This window comes from Condylura cristata, unplaced genomic scaffold, assembly GCF_000260355.1.
Source record: "Condylura cristata isolate star-nosed mole 26May11 unplaced genomic scaffold, ConCri1.0 scaffold00023, whole genome shotgun sequence".
Taxonomy (NCBI): Eukaryota; Metazoa; Chordata; class Mammalia; order Eulipotyphla; family Talpidae; genus Condylura; species Condylura cristata.
This window is the reverse complement of record NW_004567124.1, coordinates 19,351,984-19,377,094: the sequence shown is the minus strand read 5'-3', so window position 1 is coordinate 19,377,094 and position 25,111 is coordinate 19,351,984. Positions and strand designations below refer to the sequence as shown.

Here is a 25,111-nt window from a genome sequence, read left to right as displayed (position 1 = left end):
TTTGAATGGTAAAATTTCAAAATAAAACTTTCTTAGACTGGATCCAGGTTACTTTTAAACATCGATGTGGAGATTTCATTTTGCATACATAATATTTCCAATTATTCAATCTATAACAACATTAAGGATCTATTAGTCCTCAACTCTAAGAGGGGAGTAGTGGAAGCTTCAATTTAAATAATTAAAGCAGAGAAAAAACAACCCCAACAAAATCTACTCATTTTGATGACTTTCAGCAAGACTTAACACTACTGTATAAAGACTACTACAGCAAGATTAACATGTTCAAGAGAAAGGAAAAATTCTCCCACAACCCAAATTTCCCTAAAATAAACCTTTTATTGTCCTTGTGATTCTCCATCTGTCATACTTATGTATATATTTTACATGATCATTATAATGCAGTAGTTGCTTTCTTTACCAAATGTCTCACAATTTCCCGGTGAATCCAGGTTTCATAGCAATTATTTTAATATTTGCAAAAAGTCAGTGGGACTGTAGTTCCCCAGTGACAACAAGGTAACAAGGTATGAACATACCCAGTTTTCTTTTCTTTTTCTTTTATATATATATAATAACTTACTTTTACATAATTTTGTACTTTTTTTTTCATCTCAATTGTAATCCCCATGGGTTTCCCATCACCAAGTCACCCATGTGCCATCACCACAGTCCCTTGCACCTCCCTCCCTATCCCCCCCTGTTTTTGATCCCATTCCCCATTCCACCCCCACAAAATGTCTCTGGTATATGGCTGTTCATTATTCTTACTATTTTCTTGCCTGGTCCATTATACTCCTGCTATGAGTGAAACCATCCGGTATTTTTCTTTTTCTTTCTGGCTTATCTCACTAAGCATGATCTTTTCCAGCTCCTTCCAAGTTGTTGCGAAAGACATGTTTCTTTTTTGTGGTTGCTGAGTAATATTCCACTGTGTATATGTACCACATCTTTTTAATCCAGTCATCTACTTTTGGGCATTTGGGCTGCTTCCATGTTTTTCCAATTGTAAATAAAGCAGCAATAAACATGGGGGTGCAGGTATCTTTTTGAATCAGTGTTTTTGTGTCTTTTGGCATACCTAGTTTTCTTATATAAATTCTCAATTTTTCCTCTTTTCTCCAACTGTGTGTTCCAATAAGACATTTTCCTTTCAAGAGCCTAGCAAGGGAGGGCCATGTCTCTCCTAACTCCGTTACCTCTGAATTCTGTGAAAAGGGAGTCATGGTCTTGCTTACTTGGAGCCAGGGGATGAACCTGTTCAATAAAGAGGCATGGAGCCCCTTCATCACATGAACAAGATGCACATGGTTTCAGTTATGCCGACTCCCACCTTCTCCCTGTTACAGACTCAGAAATGCTGCAGCATTGGAAGAGAAGCCTCAGTCATCTTCTTGAAACAACCTTCCTTATCATATCAGGCTACTATTTTATTCTGGAACCAGTGACCGGAAGTCTAAGTTCTCTGAATAAAAGTTACAGAAAATTGCAGATCGTTCTTGTAGAATGACAAAGAAGTTACACTTCTAAAGTATAGATGGTAATGGGGTAATGAAATTTAATTTGCATGTGGCTATTTCCTGCTAAATCTTAACTTCTCCCTGAGATTGCCTGTTAGAATTTCAAAGATTTCATCCTTTACAAAGCTATATATTGTGCTCTGGAGTAGTTTCCATGATGAAGTGTTGATGAGTGAGATGATATGTTTGCCACTTGGAACTAATTGAATTTTCTTTGCCTTGCACATTAATTATATGCTATTGATAGTGAAACAAAGAACCATGTTTTACTGTTTATAAATGATTAATTTCCAACATATGTCTTTATTGGAATGAACTGGGTATATATTCTTTAAAAAGTTATTCTCATGGTCCACAAAATTTGATCACAGTGTGTATTTGTATTTTGTAATGAGGTTCTGGATTGTGTGATGTTGGTATTGACTAAGAACTCACCATTTCCTTGCACTACTTACTCAATGTTGATGGTTTTCAGTAGATTTTTGTTAGAGTGTGTTAATGAATATCCTAATTTTATTCTTTTCAGATACTGAAAGCCATAAATTTTTTCCCAACTGTAGAAAAATATGAGTACATAAAACATAATTATGAAGAATGGCTATATTCTATTCCTTGGGGATGATTGTGGCAACATGTTTACCAATTCCACTGTCTGAATTAACCCCACACTTAATTTTCTCATGCACTGCTACATGGAGGTTACATCCAAGCTCCTAAACAGAGAAGGAGTCATTTGGGTACAAGTAAAATGATCCTATTCTGGAACTTCGCAAAAGCTGTGCTTAGGATTGATTCAGCAAATCAAGGTCTGCTGACCTTCTAGAAGCCTCAGATCAGACTCTGGAGTATTTGATTTTATCTTTAGGATCACAGAGTATTAGATAAACAATGGACCTTGGAAATTGTAGGGTTCAATTTCTTTATATTATAAATGAGAAAACTTAGGCTTCTAGAAGCTAGATCTTGTCTTTGAGAGCTTGGGGGTGTATGTGATCCAGGAAAAGAAAAACATAGGGGTAAAATTTGCTCTTACTGCCAAAAGTATTGTCCCAGAATGAGGCTGAGAGAAGTTTACATATTATATTGTATCCCCTAAGCATACTCTTTGATGTGTCCACAGTTACTTTTGAAGCCTCAGGTTTAAGGCCAAAGTGCCCATTTTACACATAATGCTATTGTATGAGTAGTAAAGGAAATGTAGGCAGCAAACAATGGCTAGCATCTCTTCCTTTATAAGTCAGTATTAATTTAATTCTTAATTCTAAAAATTAAATTCTTGAAATAACTCATTAAACTGTAGCCCACATTTATTTTAGAATAGTTATTACCTGCTTAATGTTTATACTTTCTTTACACTTCAAGTATATCAGTGTTAAGATTTGCAAGTGCCAAACATCCAAAGAGCTAAGTACCCAGAAATTTCTTTAAAAAAAATTATTACGAAGCACATGCACCTTATTCTGAGATTCTAGAAAGGAAAGGGACTCTACTTCTGAAATTTGGGAGCATTTCACAAAAATCACCTGTACCCATAATATGGCAGTGATTTTTTTTTTTATGGCAGTGATCTTTATAGGATGAATGCCTAATAATATGTAGGTATTTTGTTTGTTGTACTTTATCTTTTGTCTGTCCATCTTGGAGGAGGTGAAATAGGTAGGGTGAACACAGAATTGCCAACTTGTTTATTTACTTGAGATACTTCTTTTTAGTCCTAACTTCTAAGCTCTGGATTTTCCCCTGATTTTACTGACCAATATACTTTCAACATATGAAGATAATTCTCACTACTTGAAAATAAAATTTTCTTCTCTTATTTGATACAATTGGGTTTTACTACATGTATACTAAATTCAAAAAAGAAACTCTGAACTATTACTAACTCTCCAGGATGAAAACCTTTCCTGTTCTCCCTTTTATTTTTCCATTGAGCCATGTTTATTTAAATTCCAAGTTGTGGTGAAAAAATTGATACAACCCACTCCCTGGAACCTGATTACCTAAGGCAACTAAAATCTTCTATTTATTTCATTATTAGTTTAATAATAAGTTTGCTGAATTGTGGTTTGTGTCTTGTGTATCTTATTAAAAGAAAAGAAAAGAGAAACCCTAACTAGAAGTTAAGCTAAGCCTGTAAGAAAAAAGGGCCGGATCTTACAAGCAATTTTATAATTGTCTCTGGTTCAAGGTGGGGTGGCTGCAAAATACTTATGATATACATGCACATACTTACCTGTGCAAGACAAAACCCCATTTGTTTCTCAAGTTCTTTAAAAAAAAAAAAAGGCATGATGTTCACCAACACCCACTTTTTAAAAACTTGGCCCTGTTCTTAACTGGAAGAGTATGTGGAAGGAAAAAACTTAGCAACCTAGTCAACAAAGTTTAGGATAGCTTTAATTAAAAGTAATCTAAGAAAACGTAATAAAACATCTTTTGCCAAGAACAAAATTGAAATACTTGTGGTAACCTTTATCCTAATATGCATCTGTGATGGTTTTTCTGATTTTAAAGTGTTTTATTAAATAAGCCTTAAATATATTTTTTTAATTGAAAATCTGATCCTTTAAGGAATGTCTGAGAGCCTTTCAGGAGATGTTAGGTTATTTGAGCTTTTGAATCTTTAAAAAAAATTTTAAAATCTATTCACTATATCCTTCATTTTTGTACAATGGATGGTTTCTCCATGAAATTCCCACCACCAATTCACTTGTGCACCATCAATGTAGTCCCTTGTCTTTTCTCACTACTGTCCTGGTCCTTCTCCCTTCTCCCCTACAGAATGTCTCTGATTTATAGTTGCTTGCTGATTTTGATTTTTACTTCACTATAGCTATATATTTTTTCTGATTCTTTTATTGTTTTTTTTTCTACGTTCCTCCTGTAACTGAGGACATTTGATAATTTTCTTTTTCTTTCTGGCTCATGTCAGTGAGCATAGTCCTTTTTAGCTCCATCCATGTTGCCGCAAAGGGTCTGAGGTTAGCCTTTTTAATTGCTGAGTAATATTCCAATATTATCTCAGGTGAATAAGATGATGCTGATGTACCTAGGAAGAGGGCAGAGACCAGTTATCTATCTAGTGCTATATAACTAAAGTCAGTGTCAGAAAACAATCACCTTCATATATTATTATCTCTCTAGTTCTGGATGTTGACTGAGCTCAGCTGGCAGTTTTTAGTTGGGGTTGTTCATCTACTGTGGTCAGATGCTGGCTACAGAACTCTCAAAGTTTTCCTCATTTGTCTGCTGGCTAATGTGATTTGTGACTTAGCCTCAGCTTTTAGCCTCCTCCTCCTCCCACAGCAGATGATTCTAAGCATATTCCCACAGCGAAGCAGAAACTGTACAGCAGAAGTTGTGAAGCCATTTCTGATCTATGCTCAGCAATTCTACTCTTGGTTGAGGACTCTGCCCAAATTCAAGGGAAGTAGACATTAGGCTCTACCTCTTGATGGGAGAAGTGTCAAGTTTATATTTTGACAAAAGCATGCAGGAAGGATAGTATTACTGTGGTCAACTATGAAAAATATAATCTATAAGGCATGACATTGACTGAGGCCTCTATCATCTGCTGAGGTAAACCTTGTAAGGTATTGGTAACTTTATTGCTATCAGCATTCCCCAGCTGCTGAAAAATAAATCCTTTATTCCAGAAGCAGATTTAGGTATTCAGAGCCTTCACAATACATATTTTCTTTTTTGTTGCATCTTTTGGTGATACAGTTGGTATATAATACTGCATTAAGTTTAAGGTGTATAATGTCATAGTACATTTATATACTGCAAAAAATCATACCATAGTTAGCACCTCCATCCTCTGAAATAATTAGCATTTACTTTTTTGGGGTGAGAACTTTAAAGATCTACTCTGCTTGCAGCTTCCAGGTATATAACACAGTAATATTAACTTAATCACCACACTATACTTTAGATACCCCAAACTTATTCATCTTATAACTGAGCATTTAGATCCTTTAACCAAATCTCCACATTTCCCTCAACCTCAAGTCCCTGGCAGCCACCATTCTAGTCTCTGTTTCTCTGTGCTTAATGTTCTTAGATTCCATTTGTAAGTGATATCATACAGTATTTGTCTAATTTTTAGTATATTTTAGCATAATGCTCACAAGATACATCCATGTTGTTACAAATAGAATGATTTTTTTTCCCTCATGGCTGAACAATATTCCATTGTCTACATATAAAGTATCTTTATTATGGATGAACACTTAAGTTGCTTCTATACCTTAGCTAGTGTTTCAATATCTTGGAAAGATCTCTCTGGGTCCTAATCTCTAACCCTTGGGAGGGGCAAAGTCAAATCGTTTCCTTGTATACTGTCCAATGCAACTTTCTCTCTCTCCAGCTGTATGCTAGAATTTCTCTGCTGCAAACCTGAACTTTCACAAAAGCCTTTTTGCCCATGGGTGATTGTTTATGACTGAGTTTTCCAGGGACCCTTGAACTGTAGCCAAGAGGGACTAGAACCAATTGATAGGCCTCTGTATACAGTGCAGAATACAGGATTCACAGCTGGCTCTGAGGTTGGTTTGTTACCCTAAGTATGTGGGGGTGAGATATTAAGTCATCTGGCTAATGGTGGTGGGTCCCAAAGTTCTCACAAAATCATGTTTGTCAGGGGATGCAAAACTGTTGTTTAGAGGGTGGGGGAACATGAATAAGGGATCTTGTTTAACCATGATGCTGATATTACTTCTGTCTCTGTGTTAAAATATTTGGGGACCATGATTACGTTTTTGCCCCTATGTTTAACAAAACTGACACGAGGAAAAATAACTTAGCTCTCTGCTCCAAGAAATGTTTTCTACTGAAAGATAAGATTTGAGCCAACTAAAATAATTTTATCATTAAAGCTTACTTCAAGATCCTTAATTCACTGGACCCACCAGTTCAAAATTATATAATTAACTGCTCAATCCCAAGCAGCACCCTTTCTTTCACTACCTCAAATTTATCCAACTCTGTAAATAGCTCTGAATTTACCCATTTTGAGTTACTACAAAACTCTGCTAAACGGATGTTCTTTTTTTGATATGTCCATTAAACGTAGCTTTACTATGTCAACTTGTTAAAAGACTAGAGGTCTTTTAGGGGAATCCACAGCTGAAAATGGGAAGAATGGTGTTTATGCATTCTCTTTCTTAGTGTTGACTGAGAAACACTGAGTTCTACAATGAGTGGACAAAATGAAAATGTCATTTCAAGGGAAAAAAAAAGGAGTTATTTACTAACTCTTAGCCACTAATGGTAAGGAAAGTCAAATTTCTCCAAACAGAATCATAAATCTCAGGATTCAAAGGGACTTGAAATCCATCTAGTTCAATCCATCTGCTTAATACAGATGCAGAAAAGGCTCATATTTGGGCACATACTGGAGTGTATTTTTTCTGTGAGTCTGCCGAAGAGGCCCCTTCACTGCAACCAAAGGTTTTAGATTTCATCTGTTTCCTCATCTCCTATCATCTTTGTCTTCCTTTCTTCAGCTTTAGCATATCATGTCCCTGTTTTTTCACCTTTCAGATAAATGGAGTCCTTCACTTTCTTTAGAGGGTGTCTTTGGCGGAGGGAGACTATGTAACTAGGGTTTTTAGAGCTGAGTATTTAAAAAATACATATATTTTAAGAAACCTCCTACTCCAGGATGTGAACATCTGGTTGCTATTATCTGAAAGGTCTCTCTAACAGATAATATGTGACATCCATATCCCTATTTTCGAAGTAGGATAATAAAAAGTGTTAAATTTGGGGAGTATAATCAATTTCATAAAATAATAGAACAAACTTTCTAACAGTATAGGGTCTACTGTTCATTTCACACCTGGATATTTTAGGATCGAAGGAAAAAGGTATTTTATTTTGGACTTTACTAGAAAAATAACAACATGGATGTTCTGGATTTTAATTCTTTTTTTTAATATTTGTCATTCAGCTAACTTATCTTTTAAAAGTGCTGGAGCTTTAGGACATTAAGTGAGATCTCACTGGCATGACATGAAAAAACAATTGATTGTAATAACAACTTACAAGTTATTCTTCACATGTCAGTGAGAAAGAAATCAACGTATGCATGCATGACAAGGATTATTGGAAGTCATTTTATAAATAAAACTGAAAACAAGCTGCACATGCCTCTAAAAGAGTTTCCTGCTGGATTCTTATTGTATGAAGATGTTTTGATTGTATACAGCTAGTGACCTTTCCATGAGTTTCAGGGTTTCTTCTTTATTTCCTTGCTGTTGACTACTTGCTTCTCCCAATTCACAGATAATTCACAACAGATGATTTCTTTATATGTTTTCATTTCTTTGCTGGGATAAATGTTGGTATAGCTCATACTATTTTCAATAGTGGAGTTTAAATAATCTACCCCTGGACAGCTTTTTCATGTTAAAAGTCTATATATGTGTGTGTGACAGTGAGAACATGTATTTATAGTAACACAATGCATTCATTATAACATTGCACTGAGTTCAATTTTTTCCTAAATTTCAACAAAATGTGAGCTTTGTTTCCTGTTAGAGAACAGATATAGTATATACATTTTTTCTTTTTAACAGCCTCCAAGCAAAGTATAACACCATTTTGTTCCTGAGTTGTCTTTCCTTTCTTTACACTTTCTGTTTCACATGTAAAATATTTATTACACGTTTGCATATTTGTTAATTTACTCACAACATGAGGTGGTTTATAAAAATACAATGTGTGAAGGGAAAGTTAGGTGCTCCAAATACATTTTGCACAAGTTTAAAGACACATTCTGTGCTGAGCTCTTGAAGTCAAAGTTTTCCTTTGTTTTACTCATAACTCTTAATACTAAGTGACCACATTAAAAAAAAAAATCAAAGATTACCCATAGAAAATTCAGGGGCTCCCTGGTGGTACAGTGGTTAAAGTTTCAGCACTGTCTATCTGTCACCAGCGCTGCAGATAAATTCTATCCCCAGCCAGAGGCCTCAGGGAGCTGACCCACATGGTGCAGCAGACCTTTCCTGTCTTGCCCGCTGCTCACCCATAGCAGTGTACTTAAGTAGATACACTTCACATACCTCTTCTTCAGCTTTCTCAGTGTTTACAGAGTAATCCTAAACTACTAAGATAATCCTTCCTCTTGTGATTTTTGGCAAATGACACTGAATCAAAAGAAATACTACTTACTCATGATGTCAAATTTATTCTAAGTATATCTGTTTCACAAGAATGATATAAAAATTACATAGTGATTAAATGTGACATTTGCTTTTTTGAGCTGTATTTATAGTTTAAGAAGGTATCTCATTAGTCCTCCTGGGTGGTGCAACACGTTAAAGTTCAATACTGCAAGCTAGCCACAGCTGCTTCAGTACAAGTTTGATCCCCAGCCCCAGAGGTGACCCACATGGTGCGGCAGACCTACCCTGCCCTGCCTGCTGCTCTTCTCAGCAGTGTACTTCATTACTCTGTCTGTTCTCCCTACTGTGACTCCGGTGAATCTGCTCACAGCCCCTGTACCTCTGGCCTGCACCCCAGTTCTGTATGCATAAATAAAAATTTTTTTTTTGGCCCTCCCTGGTGGCGCAGCGGGTTAAAGCACAGCACTGAGAATCTAAAGCCGCTTCCGCGTGAGTTCAATTCCCGCCTGCCCCGGAGGTGACCACATGGCGTGGCAGACCTCTCCTGACCCGCCCGCTGCTCCCCTCAGCAGTGTACTTCATTACTCTGTCTGTTCTCCCTACTGTGACTCCGGTGAATCTGCTCACAGCCCCTGTACCTCTGGCCTTCTGTATGAATGAATAAATAAATCTTTAAAAAAAAAATTTTTTTTAAAAAAGAAAGTATCTCATTAAGAATCTTTTATTAAATAAATAAAAACATTTTGAGATAGAATGTGTATGGTCATGTGTAAATGTTAAATGTTTGAAGGAAAACTGCTAAAGTGATTTATGCAGGGCAACTGCAGAAATTTCAATTATCTGTTTATCCTCAAGTACGAAGAACAGTAGGCATTCTTTTTTGTTCTTTATTGACATCTCTGTCTCTTACTCCTCTTCCCCTGAACCATAATAATGATTAAATTTAAAAGTCTAGGATTGTACTTTTGTCTTCTGGAGTTATACATTCCTCTTTGATAAGCAATTAAATACAAGAATGTTGAGTGGATTGGTTCTGAAATCAGATTGTGAAGGATGGAGTAAGTTCTACTACTTACTCAACTGTTCTAAGGCAAATTATCCAACCTTCCTGTGTCTCATGCTCCATATCTGTAAAGTAGACACAATGCTATCTATTTCAAAAATTCACATGAGCATTAAGTGAGTCAATATGTGAAAAGTATCTAAAAGAGTGCTTGGGACACACTCTTCAATAGAGTTTTAAAAATCTTTTATAATGTTGATTGCAAGATTAACTTTTGCCAATGTTGTATCTATATCCCTGTTCCCTAGTTTTCTTAATATTAGCAATATGCTAAATTTGGGTGAAAATGAAATGAAATTTGACCTTATCTTTATGTAAACCATGCTATAATCACTCATTAGACATTTATTTAATGCCTATTTTTATACTAGATATTTTTTTCGGGTATCAGGCATTTAGTGACAAACAATCCTTTGTTAACTAATGGCTGAAAAAAAGCAAGTAAACTAAATAGTTACACTACATTGTGATAAGAATTTGCATTAAAGTATATAGGCACTATAGAAGTGGTAAAGAGACTCCTCTAAATCAGACTTTTACTCAAACATTATACTGATATACAATAAATTACTCCCAAACTTGCCAGCTTTAAACAACATTATTATTGCATTGCTCATGTGATTTCAGAGTCTGAAAAGTTCAGGTCAACACTTCTAATTCAGGGTCCCTCAGATTGCAATAAGGTGTGGGTAGAAGCTGCAGTTGTTTCAAGGGGCAGCTGAAGGAAGATCTGCTTCTAAGCTCACTTACATGATTGTTAGCAAGATTCAGTTCTCATGGGCTACAGGATTAAGGGATTCACTTTATTTCTAGATATAAAATGGAGGCTTTTCCTCTTTCTCTATTACATGGGCTTTGCCAAAAGCCAGTTCACAACATGGCAGCTGGTTTCTGAGAACTCCAAGAAAATGATTGAAAAAGGTGGGAAAGAACTGACAACTTTCTCTTTTCAGAACTGACATTCCATTATATTTGTCACAGCCTACTTGTTAGAAGCAAGTCACTGTTCTAACCTATACCCAGGAATAGGATTATACAAGAGTAGAATATCAGAAGGTGAAGAATACTGGGAATGAAGTTAGAGTCACCTGTGATTAGTTATGTTTTTGTTGTTGTTTATCTATTTCTCTCTCTTTTCTACTTTCTCTTACTGGCAGCAATGTGATCTCTCTAAAAGTCATAAACTCCAAAAAAAAAAAAATCTAGAGAAAAGTAAGAAGAAAGTTTATATGCTGAATATCTTGAAAGTAAAATTTGAGTAAGGTGAAATACACTCAATGATCATACAGTCATCGTAGATAATTAGTATCAGCCATATATGAGAGAAAATATTACTGGGCTCTGTTCCCCAACCACTAGTTCATACACAGAGTGCATTCTAGCCTGGATTGTCATGTTCAGGTAAACAAAAACTTTAATGCAAGCTCTGCTGCATGAGTCTTATGAAAAAGCCACTTACTATCTTTGTGTATTATGGTTACCTCTGGAAAGAGGCTGTGCTGGGCATCTACTCTGCCATGGTCGCAAGACTTGTCATTTCCCACAATGATACACAGAGGGATTCAATGCATATCTTCGAAAACATGCCAGGTATTGATGAATGTGACATACCACAATAATTTTGTTCAGAAAGCATCAAAGAAAACTCTTTTGCTTTCCAAAGGGTGATTTCTCTTGAAATTTATGGAATAAGAAGGGACTACGGTGATGGTGCACTGGTGAATTGGTGTTGGGAATTTCACAGGGAAATCATACACTGTACAAAAAATGAAGGATGACATAATGAATATATTAAAAAAAGAAAAGATATCATGCTTCAGATCAACAATTCCTCCTTTCCCTATATACATTCATAATCTTCGGACATTCTCAGTAAACTCGTGGTATGAATACCTGCATAGCATTTGGAGAAGTCCATGCCATATCACAAATGTAAACACATGCAAAAAGTAACAATTTCATAGTAACAATACAAATTTAAAATATAAGCATTCAATTATGAAAGGGTTTAGATACCTTTCAAATTTAATCTCTAAACATCTAAAAATTTTGTTTTGGACATAACCTAGATTGAGAAGAATCTTTGCAACATTGCTTACATAACACGCCTTAGAACAGACTGTTTTAGTCCTATATTTTGTTTTTCTCCTGATGCTTGTGGTACTTATATTTTTATGTACCCCATGAGTAAAAGTTATGTGAGCATACTGGTATAATACAAATTATAAATTATGTGCACATGAACTTGTATTAATATATCAAAATAAATATAATAAAAGATATGTAGTCAACAAATAGAAAACAAAACTGAGATACATTATTTTAAAAATAAAATTGCGGCCCTCCCTGGTGGCGCAGCGGGTTAAAGCACAGCACTGAGAATCTAAAGCCGCTTCCACATGAGTTCGATTCCCACCTGCCCCGGAGGTGGCCACATGGCAGGCAGACCTCTCCTGACCCGACCGCTGCTCCCCTCAGCAGAGTACTTTGTCGATCTGCCTGTTCTGTTCCCCACTCTGTCTCTGTGAAGCCTCTCACCGCCCTTGAGTCTCTGGCCTGTACCCCAGTTCTGTATGCACAAATAAATAAATCTTAAAAAAAAATGCATTTATTGAACTTTTTGTCTATAAATTGTAGCTATTTGTATTGATGTCCAGGTTTATAAATACCTTCCAAACTAAGCTGGAATCATATTATCACTTGCCAATATTGAACAGTATTATGTACACTTAGAGATAGACTTATTTATAATAATGATGTAAAGCCATATTTTAAATAGTTTTTTAAATTTTTGTTTTAATTCTTTTGTCCTACCTCTTGGCAGAGCTGGTAGGATCAACCTTAATAATTGCATCTTTTACTATAGCTGAAAAGGAGCTCCCTTAAGGAGTAAGATAAATGAAATTCTTTCTTTTAAATATTCTTCTTGAGGGCCCTCCCTGGTGGTGCAATGGGTTAAAGCATAGCACTAGGAAGCTAGCTAGCCGCAGCCACCTCAACAAGAGTTTGATCCCAAGCCAGGGAGGTAACCCACATGGCACAGCAGACCTCTCCTGACCTGCCCACTGCTCCCCTCAGCAGTGTACTTCATTACTCTGTCTGTTCTATTCCCTACTGTCTGTGGTGAATTTTCTCACTGCCCCTGTACCTCTGGCCTATACCCTAATTCTGTATGCATAAATAAATGAAATATTAAAAAAAATTCTCCTTGAAGTGTAAATTTTATCATCAATCCAAAGTTGCATTTCAGGAGACTTTTATAGCCATTGGTTCATTATTATGTGTCAGTTCAATAAAAATTAGATTATATAATCTATAAGTCTGCTTAACTATTCAAGGAAAACAGCAATATTTTGTGATATTCAGAAAACAACGTAAGAACACAGATGCCTTTGCAGACAACTGTACTATGTATCTTGTGGGTATTCATCCTAGTCAGGTCAGGGTCAGGATGGGTTATACAGAAGGAACACAGAAATGTAAGTGGAGAGACACTATGTCCTGGCCACCTACTGTAACCAAAGAGCTCCAATTTTAGAACAAAGGAGTACATAGTTAAAGCATGTGTGAAGTTCTCTAAGTGAAGCCTAGAAGTCCATGACCCAAAGTTCTGATAGATTTTTGAAACTGAATACTGAAGAGTAAATTTGCAAAGACAATCTTTTCTTTAAATTGCTAAGAGTGATACAGCTATAGCAGAAGATCATGAATGCTTTGGTGGTAGATATGATGATGCAATATATATCTCAAGGGGTATGAACCTAAACCCCTAAATCATAGCAGTGTTAGGTCATCTCAATAAAAAATCATTTATTAAACACAAAATTTCCCCAAGTTTTGTTTGTTTTACTTTTCTTACATGTGAAATTATAGCCTTAGATCTAAAAAAATAGCTTAGACAAACATACTACAGAAGTTTTAAACACAATTAAATGCTAAATAAAAGTGTTGGTTAAAAATACATTGCATTTTTTGCACGGGACTATGGTGGTGGCACAGGGGTGATTTGGTGATGGGAAACCCGTGGGGATTACAATTGAGATGAAAAAAAAATGTGAAAAATGATGTAAAAATAAACTTTTTTAAAAAAAAAATACATTGCATTTTTTTTATCCTAAATTGAGACATTGGCAGAAAGTCCTGAATATTTCTGAAACAGGTCAGGTTTAAGTAAAGCTTAAGAAAGGATATGGTTCTTTATATATTCCAGTGAATTTAATCTTAGTTTGTCTAGGGATTTTAGAAACACCAGGTACCTCATGTATGGTCAGATAATATAAAATCAGTGGACTCAGACCTCCAAAACTGAACAGCACGTGGTTAAATTCTGGACCAATGCCACAATAATGGGACTGTAAGGGGGATAAAATCAAGTCAGTCATTACTTTTGTGTATTTTTAAAGAATTTTAAGTAAAATATAACTGCATTATATCTATAAATAAAATTACTATCTGGTATGTTAAGTAAAAGGGATTTCATCATCTTTTAAAAGGAATTTACTAAAATAGGAGTCTATGAGTATGTGCAGTAAGAAAGAAGCTTCCAACTTATTCTTTCCTCTCCTTTTGACAATCTTGAAGGTAGGTCAATAAAGACTAGTCTGTCTAAATAATAGAAAGAAAAAAGAATTACAAAAGTGAACAGAACCCCAGAAAAAAAGGGAAGGGAAAATATATAAAGAAATGATGACCAAAACTTTCCTAATTTCATGGAAAACACATAGAAGAAGTTTCATTCCAAGTAGGATAAATTCACACCTAAACAACTCATACTCAAGTGTTAACAGACTAAGACAAAAAGAAAAATATAAGTAGAAAGAGAAAATAACACATAAAATTAGTAGCCGAGTTCTCATGAGAACAAAGGAGGACAGAAGGCAATTATATGACTTAATCAAAATTCTGATAGAAAAACTGTCAACCACAAATTCTGTATCAAGGAAACCACAACCACAGATGTAATTGCTCAAAGATTTTACTATTAACTTCTTGGGGGATACAAAATCCAGTATTGCAATTACTCATATAATAAGTCTTTTCTCAAGTTTTTTTAATGCTTAGATTGAAGATTATTTATTCTACCTATTATGAAGAAATTAGATTGAATTTTTATTTGATCTATGGATATCGAGTTTTCTTGTGCTCACTTTTTATTGCACTCATTCATGGTTGCTCAGGGATCATTTCAGATCATTGAATTACTATAATAAGAATCAATTCTTTGATTTGAAAAACAATGTCAATAATTTCCCTCACATTAGGAAAAGAAAAATATTTGATGATTTTACTTATAGCAGTAATATAGGGAAACCTAATGAGGAGTAAAAAACAAATAAACAAACAAACAAAACCAAACACAAACATGCAGGCAACTCTATTGTTTAAGGTGTACAGTGAGGGAAGGAGAAGGAGAGGCATCAAAACAGAGGACGGAAGAGCACAAAGGACTTTTGTGACAGTTCATGGGTGCTGTGGCTGTTGGAAAGTTATGGAAACTACACCTGAGGGAGAAATCAAATATTGTACAGAAATGAACAATGATGTAAGAGAAGAAAAAAGTTTAATGAAAAAATATTTCCTTCATCTTAACAATTCATATCATGCTATATTGAATACAAGTGTTCAAAACTACTATAATAAAGAAACTCAAAGAGTAGAAGAATACTTAGAAAGAGAAGTGAAGGTGACACAAGAAACTCAGAAAAACTAATCAAAGACATACAAAGAGACTCAGAAAAGTACATTTATAAGCTCAGAAATAAAGTTAACAGAAGATACAAACTGAAGTTTTAAGTAAGAAAATAAGAGTTAGGAATATGAAGAACTCAATAAATGAGTCAAGAGGATTAGAATAATCTATGGAATAAGCAGATCAAAAATGGAAGAATGAATCAGTGACCTCTACACAGTAATTTCCAAGTGATTTAGTTAGAATAATTTGACATATGAGATTCAGGTATAAGAAGAGAGAGATATTTTTTTAAGTAAAGAAACAATGCAAGGACTACCCAACTCTAAGAATTGTAAGATAATAAATTTTCCAGAGGGGAAGAGAGAGAAAGGAGCAGAGAGCTCACTCAAAGAAATAATAGTGGAAAAATTGCCTAAACTAGAACTGAATATACAAGTACATGAAATTAACAGAACACCTAGTTAGCGAAGCCCAAATAATACACAATAGTGAAACTATTAAGCATTCAAGACAAAGATAAAATACTGAAGATGATTGAGGGGAAAAACAAGTAACATAAAGGTATTCAAAAGAGGCTTTTGTTATACTTTCAGCAGTAACTCCACATGAGTTTCATCCCAGGAGAGGCTGGAATGATATATTTTATTCAAAGACAAAAACTGCTAGGCAAGAATAGTATATTCTGTAAGATATTTTCAGATAAAAATGAAAAGGGTCTTTGCAAGAATACAAAAGCTGGAGGAATTTGCCAACACCTGGAAAGGAACTTTCCTATATAAGCTGGAAAAAAAAAGGAAAGGCCACAAAAAGTTAAACAAGGAAATAACTGCATAGCAAAACCCAGGAAGCTAGAGACAAAATGGCAGTAACAAATCCTCATATATAAAAATATTACCCTTAATGTAAATGGACAAAACTCACCAATTAAAAGTCACAAAGCAAAAGCAAACTAGCTACTGCTCACAAGAATTTCACTTAAATTTTAAAGACAAAGATAGACTCAATGTGAAGAGACAGAAACTTGCACGCCAAGTAAATGAGCAATTAAAAAAAGTCAGGAAGCAGTGTACTTAGGTAAGTTAAAATTTCAGCAAAAAAAGAAAGAAAAAAAAAGTAAGAAAAAAAGATGGCTATCATATAATGTATAATGACAAGGGGATCATAACAATGATCTATTATACACTTATCATAACAACATACAAATATATAAACAAATATTAACAGGTTTAAATGAGAGAAATTGACGTGATCAATAGTAACAGGGGACTTTAACACTATACATACAGCAATGGACAAATAATCCAAAAAGAAGAATCCCCAAGGAAAGAATGACCTTAAATGACAAATCGGAAAAGCTGGGCTTATTATTTCCACCTCCAAAAACCACAATACATATTCTTTTCAGGTGCTCACAGACCATTTTCAAGGGTAGACCATATCTTGGCTTATAAAATAAACTTCAATAAATGTATGAGGATTGATACTATGTCAATTTTTTTTTCAGACCACAATGGTATGAAACTAGAAATAATGCAAAAGAAGAAAGAGAAAATTACACATTTATGGAGAGTAAAGTCATAAGGAATGAACAAGAAAGTCTAAGAGATAGTTTTGGTGTCCTGTTTTTTCTATTAATTTATTGATAAAAAAGAGCTGACAATGACTAAAAAGCTAAGTTTTTGCGGCATGAAATGTTCTGCCATTGTTATATGGCACCTTTTCAACATTTGACAATCCTGTTGCTGAAAAGAAAATTGATGTTGACCTGAAATCTATCTCTCTATAGCTTTCACCTACTGGAAAAGTAAAAGCTTTTTAGTTTGTAAAGCTAAAAAAAAACTTTTTAAATCAAATGGAAAATCTAACACTACTGTCCTCCAATAGCTTTCTTTCTACATATTTAAAACAGTTAAAGTCTCCAAAATCTTCTAGTGGAAATACTTTTAAATATTTTGCTGATTGTTCAAACAGTTTGCTTTAGAGGACTTAGTCATTGTGATTTTACTTGTGTTTAGAACAATTCTGTTTGCCTACACTCTTTTACAATGCAGAGTTTCAAAATTAGCATACTACACAATAATTGTCTAATTTTCATAGAGTAGATTAGAGATGCTTATTTACATATACCAAGAATACAGATTTTGAGGTCAACAGCATTCTACTGACACACAGAAAACTTAACTATTAAAATGATTCCCAAATCTTTTCTGCCCTTAAGTTGAGGCTTTCTTATCCTGTACTTATATAGTTCTAACAGTATAAAAGCTATAGTTTTTCTAATATCAATCCAGTTACTCTAGTCTGTTGTGAACTTTTAGTTATCTAATATGATCATAATTCTTCCATGCTTTTGATTTCAATATATCTAATAGAAAGAGCAAAGATAAAGGAGAATGCTGTAACACAAAGTACATACTGCAATTTCTCTTTAAAAGTAGCATCTGACAAAGTTTATTTACAAATCCAGCCACCTATATTTCTTAAGCTTGTTGAAAAACTATAAGATACCATATTTTAGTGCTTGCTGAGGATCAGCTATACAACTTTTATTACATTTCCGTGATTACTACAACTAGCAAGCTTAATACCCCACCCCCCACAATGACGTAATATTGTCACCTATCCCAAATTGACTCCTAGAGAACATCAATTTCTCTTGGAAATACTTACAAACCATTCTTTGTAGAATAGTAAAGTTAGAAGAGATGTATACACCTGTATTATTAAAAACTAGGAAATATGTGAGTACTGATTTCAGAAAGTAGTATTTATACAGGCATAATTTAAAATTTACAATAATAGTTAGAACTGAGTAGGTAATTCATATAATATTTTGTCAATTAAGACTAAACAGATATAAAGCCTAATTAACAAGTTAAGAGATAAAATTCAGAAGTTCAAGTCAATAACTTCATCATCACCTCTTTAATGGTAAGTCTATGGAACTGCTATTTGACAGATACTTCAGGAACATAGTGAAACTAAGTATTCAAGACTCAGGTGTTTACATATGGTCAGTTATTTCATGGCTTAAGAGACAGGGACAGATTCAACATTGCTATACTTCCTTGAACTTTTCCCTGTACCCTGACTGATGCTAACTGAAACAGTAGTGATGTATGTATGTCAACCAAGGGACAAGCAGTGCCACAAGTGTGAGGAAAAGATAAATGCTCTTTTTTTTCTCATTAGAAATAAGGATATCTTCAGAAAAAAAGAAATATTTTAATACTAAGATTAACATGTTTAATAAATCTTCTGATCATTAATTTTTTTCTAATCTATATATCAAGACTGTATTAACCGACATCTCCTATATGAAGCTGTTGAACTAAATTTTATTACAAATTAAGGAAGTAAGAATGAGCTTTCATAATTACTGTACTCCAAACCTTTGCTGTCAGTTTTGGTACTCCTGATTCTTCTCTGGATGTAGACATTGCATATGTTCTTGGGTTTTTCAAAATTTTCATTACATTGCAGTTTATGGCTAAAAGAGAAAAAAATTTCTTAAATTCTTATTTTTCTTCCACAAAAAAGTATGTCACTCCATTCTTTTTCCTGGAAATATACCCTAATCTTGGAGGTAGGCACAGATGGCTGAGAGAAGGTTAAGATACAGTTTGTCAGAGTTAAAGGAAATGAATATTCTATCTTATTTTTAGTCATTAGGAATTTAGATTTTACAAAATCCATTCACTTATATTATCTCATATTATCCTCATTATCCTTAGAGCTACATATTATTTCCTTCAGATTATAGATGAGAAAACTGAAGTATAAGAAATTCTGACTTGCTGTAAGCCATCACTTCTTAATCATAAAGGGAGAGGACATAGACTTAGGTCTTCGGCTTCTTTCCATGATCCTCTAGTTAAATGCAATAGATTTGGATAAGTTAAATGCTTGTTGGAGTTAACCTTTCCATTTCTGGGTAACAAGACGCCCAGATAAAGAAAGATCAGGTATTTTTTCCCGGTTTATGGCATGCATATGCATCAGGGTATCCAGAAAACCTTTCCACGTCTTAAAGAAAAGAAGAGCATGATTAAATCAACCTAAGAGCACAAGCTTTAGGTTATTTTTATTAAGGTTATTTTAGCAGAGCAGAGAGGAAAGATGACCTGAAAGGTTTATAGTAGAGCTGGGCACTGATTACTAGTATCAGTTACCAGGTAGATTAAGCAGATATACAGGTTGTAGGGTTAATTACAAACTTCTGAAGAATAGAGGGAGGTCAATTGGATTGATTTTTGACATTAGATATTAACTGATTTAGATATTAGCCTGAAAAACTAGAGGTAAAAGGCATTTATTTTTTGGCAGTGATTAAAATTGATTGGCAAGAACCTGAATTTTAAAGTTTTAAGTGGAACCAAGGTTAGACTTATTGGAGTTAGAGCAGACAAGGCAGGTAATAAACCATACAATTTATTTTTTTTTATTTGCTCATAACCATAGAAATGTTTTTGGAGGACAATATGGCAATAAATACCAAAAAAGAGACACATTTCCATTTGACACAGGAATCCCTTGCCCAAGAATATATCCTATACAATTTTCTACATGTGAAAGAACATACATACATTTTTATTGAGCATGGAAAATTTTTAAAATTTAAATATTATAAACCAGTTATGTATGGAAATCAGTATTGAATAAATTAAAGCACCCTCATCTGATGAAATATTATGCAACTCTAAAAAGAATTAAAGGTTTCCACACTTAAGTGAAGAATGCTACATATCTGTAAGTGATGAAAGAAAGGTACAGAATAGTATATACATTATAATACATTATATTTCATTCATATAGTATGCTACCTTTAGTGAAAAAGGAAGTGAATAAGAAATGACAACAACAACTGTCTTTGGAAAAAATAATTAAAAATAAAACTTTCAATTTTGCAACATACTTAAATGCAAAAGTGATGTTAATAATACTACTTTATGTCCCTTAATAGCTGATTGTTTTCTAGCACAAGGAAGGAAACAGATATACAGTTCCAAGAAACCCTGAGAGTTCTAAATAAGATGGTCCCAAAGAGACCCACATCAAGACACATTATAATAAAATTATCACAGGTTAAAGATAAGGAGAGAATTGAAAGATCAGCAAGAGAAAATAGCTTTCTATACAGAAGGAAACCTCATAGGGCTATCAGCAGAGTTTTCAAGAGAAACTTTAAACGTCAGAGGCTATATTTTAAGAAACTTAATAACTGATTTATGCTTTTAGGTTGATTGATATGGTTAATTAAATCATGTGGTTCTTCTCTTGAAGATATGGGAACATTTCTTATGTACCCTCATGCATATTCATTCCATTAACAAGGAACAATTATGAAATCTTTCCTCACCTGGGTGTCCTGTTATAGTTTGTCACAAGCAGAGGAAATGAATACTCAAAGTGCTAAGAAAACAAACAGCTCAATATCCAGGAATACTCTACTCAGTAAAGTTTTCTTTCCAATTGAAGGAGAGGTAGTTTTCCAGGCAAAGAGAAGTTGAAAGAGTTCATCACCATTTAGACTGACCTTACAAGAACTGTTAGAGAGATTTCTTTAAGTGAAAAGAAAGAACACTAAAAAGTAATAGAAAAACACCTAACAGTATAAATCTCACCAGTAACTACAACCATATAGTAAAACCCAGAATTATCTATTGTTATAAAGATAATGGTTAATAATGACCTATAAATCTCATATGAAAGCCAAAAGACAAAAGAAAATCATCAGGAAGGAAGAAGGTAAGAAGAAAGTCACAAAGGAGTTACAAAATATGGATTATGAGCATTGAACAAAATGGCAATAAGTAGAAGCCTGTCAATAATTACTTTATCATTATTAATAAATTTTCCCTTATTAGTAATTATTAGTAATAATTTCTTTAAAAAGCAAGTGGACAAAGGTCCCTCCCTGGTGGTGCAGTGGGTTAAAGCACAGTACTAAGAAACTAAAGCCACTTCAGCATGAGTTTGATCCCCGCCCCAGAGGTGATCCACATGATGTGGCAGACCTCTCCTGACTCACCCGCTATGCCCCTCAGCAGTTGGCCTGTTCTGCTTCCCACTCTATCTCTGGTGAATCCTTTCACTGTCCCTGCCCCTCTGGCCTGTACCCCAGTTCTGTATGCATAAGTAAAGAAATCTTAAAAAAGCAACTTCTCCAATCAAAAGACATAAAATGACTGAACTAACAAAATAAGACATACCTATATGTTGCTTAGAAGAAACTAATTCAACATTAGGGATACACAGATACTGAAACTCCATGCAAATGGAAGCCAAAGAATTCTGGGGAGCTATACTTACAGCACACAAAATAGACTTCAAAGCAAAGACTATATAGTAATAGATTAAAATGGTAATTATATATTGATAAAAGGTCAATATAGCAAGAAGATGTAATATTTTTCAATATGTACACTCTCAAAGTAGGAACACCTAGATATATAAAGCAAAAATTAACACTCATAAAGGGAGAAAAGGGAAGCAATAATATTATAGTAGAGGATTTTAACATTTCATTTTCATCAATGGGTAGCTCATCCAGATAGAGAATGAAGATAATGAATGAAGAAATGCTGGTTTAAAATCTATGATTGACTAAATAGACTTAATAGACATATATAGAAAATTCCACCTAAAAGCAGAGAATTCACACTTTTTCCAAGCATGGGAGGAACACTTTCTAGGGCAGATCATATGTTAAGCTACAAAACAAGTTTCAAAAAATTTAAGATTATAACAATCCATCTTATCCAACCACAGTGGTATAAAAAATAGGAATCTACTGCAATAAGAAAACTGGAAATGTCACAAACCTATGATATTTGCTACTCCAGAACCAATGGATTAGAGAAAAAAGCAAAAAGTAAAAATGAAATAGAGTATATTAAATGTATGGAATAGAGCAAAAGCAGTTCTGGGCAAGTCTTTCTTTCTCAAGAGGTCTTTCTCAAGTGAACAGCCTAATCTTATACCTCCTGGTGTAGAAAAATAGAAAAACTAAGCTCAGAGGTAGTACAAGGAAGGGAATAAAAAAGGTCAGAGCAGAAATAAATGAGATAGAGAACTAAGAAAACAGAAAGAAGTGAAACTACAAACTTCAAAAAGAAGTTAAAACAGATAAACCTTTATCTAGACTCATCAAGAAACAAAAGAGGATTTAAGTAAATGAAATTGGAAATGAAGAGGAAGACATAAATAATACCACAGGAATACAAAGTCTCATAAGAGACAACTATCAAAAATTATGTTCTGACAAATTGGGTAAATGAGAAGAAATGGATAAATTCTTAAAAATATACAATCTATCCAAACTTAATCAAGAAGAAATAGGTAGAATGACCCACATCGAATAAGGAAGTAGAAGTGGAAATATATAATTTTATATTGATTGATTATTTTTCCAACAAAGGAAAATCCAAGACCAGATGAATTTTACTTCACAGTCTATGATCTCTGATACCGAAACTAGACAAAGATACCACAAGGAAACTATAAGCCAATATTTCTGATGAACACAGACTAAAAAAAGAAATTACTCAACAACACACTAACAAGCTGACTTGAAGAACATAATGAAAAGGTTATATAACATAATCAAGTGACAAAGTAAAATTTATCCTTGGGATGCAACACTATTTTTACATATGCAAATCAAAGTAGGCATAAAAGGACACTTTCTCAACACAATAAATAAATAAAGTCTGCTTATGAACAACACACAACTAACATCATAGTCAATAGGAAGCACTGAAAACTTTTCCTTCTAATATTAATCCAGTACAAGGCAAAGGTACCCACTGTTGCCAGTGCTATTCAACGTAGTACTGGTAGTATTAGTAAGAGAAATCAGATAAACAAAGGAAATAAAAGATAGCAAACTTGGAGAGAAAGACATAAAATTACTTATGCTTGCAAAATCATATAATTTTATTTTCTAAAAATCCATAACAAAAATGTTCAAACTAATAATGAATTTAGAGATTCAGTATGCAGAATCAACTGATTTCTTCACAGCAACATTTGGGCTAGCAGGAGTTTTAATATTTTTTTACCCAATAAAGTATATTAAAGTACTCCACAATCTCTTCTCCACCATCTATGCCTGTATATTCATCTTGTTTATTTATCTTGTTTATTTATGGTTCTGTTTTACTTTCCTAGATTAGCTACACTAGAAAATAAATTCAAGGAAACAATCCCATATATGACAACATAAAAAAGAATAAAATATTTAGTAATAAATTTCAGCAAAGGGATAAAAGATCCGCACACCAGACACTTAAAATATCAATGAAAGATACTGACGAACTAGAAAGTTATCCCATTTTCATGGATTGGAAGAATACTGCTAAAATATCAATAATAAAAAAAAAAGCAATATACAGATTCAATAATTCCTATCACTATCCAAATGACATTTTTTTTACAGAAATAGAAAGACAATTCTAAAATTCTTTTGTACCCATTACCTTAGATAGCAAAAACAATCTTGAAGAACAAAGTTGGAAGCATTACACTTCATGATTTCAAATTATATTACAAAGCAGTATGTTTCTGTACTCAATCTTTCATCAGCAGAAGAGAACTTAGAGCCATACACTTCCTCTAAAAGTACTTAAGCTCCTCAGCAGGTACCTCCTTAGACAATTCCACTTAGAATTAGGGAGGCTTCTTATTTAGGTCAGGTCTTCCCCATTCCTCTTCACCAGGAGAATGGATATAATTCTCTCTTGCCCAAGACTTTAAAGCATACACATGTCAACTTAACCTGTGTTCTCACAGCAGACTAGTATGTTAGTTAAGTACAAATGCACTAGAAGTTTTCCTACTAGTTTTAGGGCTTGCATTGTATAGATAGTCTTGAATTATACAGGCCAGCAAAGAACTATGTATCAGAATAGAATTTTCTGATTAATTTATTTTTACTAGATTGTGCTTTGTCGTTCAGTCAGCATAGTGCAATGTTGTAGACACAACTCTGGCTATATTTACTATGGAAATAAAGTTCACTGTGTTCAAAATGATGTCTCTTATTTTATTTTTTTAAAGATTTATTTATTTATGCATACAGAACTAGGGTACAGGCCAGAGATGAAGGGGCAGTGAGAGGCTTCACCAGAGACAATGGGGAGCAGAACAGGCAGAATGACAAAGTACACAGCTGAGGGGAGCAGCAGGCGGGTCAGGAGAAGTCTGCCGTGCCATGTGGATCACCTCCAGGGCCGGGAATTGAAATCATGCTGAAGTGCTTTAGCTTCTTAGTGTTGTGCTTTAACTTGCTGCACCACTGGGAGGGCCTGATGTCTCTTATTTTAAATTATGTGAATTAAAGCATAAGGGGATAGATTAAATTAATTTACCTATATTAAGAGGGAAAAACCCACAAATGTGATTCTCAAATCTAAATCTTCTATTTTCCACTTATTCATTTATTCATACATTCCTTCTGGAACTATTTCTGGTAGACTTATATGTAAAAACACTGCAAGGTTCAAGAGAAGTAAAGGCTACAGTTTCTGGCCTCAATAGTAAATTATAATGAAATAGGGTGGTACCACATGTACAGGTCCTAGTTGTGGAAACTTCAACATTTGTTAAGAAAGTAATATGAGATAATGAGGCAAACAGCTTGTGTCGGAAAAAAAAAAACTTTTAGGATGAGAAAGAGACTGTGGGATGAGGATGGAGGAGA

The 25,111-nt window shown here is 34.1% G+C and overlaps 1 protein-coding gene across 1 annotated transcript in view; it reads right to left on the bottom strand.

The window, feature by feature from the left end:
* The window catches only part of FAM227B (family with sequence similarity 227, member B), a 151,072-nt gene that overhangs the window by 9,161 nt on the left and 116,800 nt on the right, over positions 1-25,111 (bottom strand). The window contains exons 11-12 of the mRNA XM_012728766.1: positions 18,801-18,898; positions 13,906-14,068 (exon numbers count right to left, since the gene is read on the bottom strand). Of these exons, the coding sequence (XP_012584220.1) occupies positions 13,906-14,068; positions 18,801-18,898 (261 nt within the window). The remainder of the gene's footprint in view (positions 1-13,905; positions 14,069-18,800; positions 18,899-25,111) is intronic.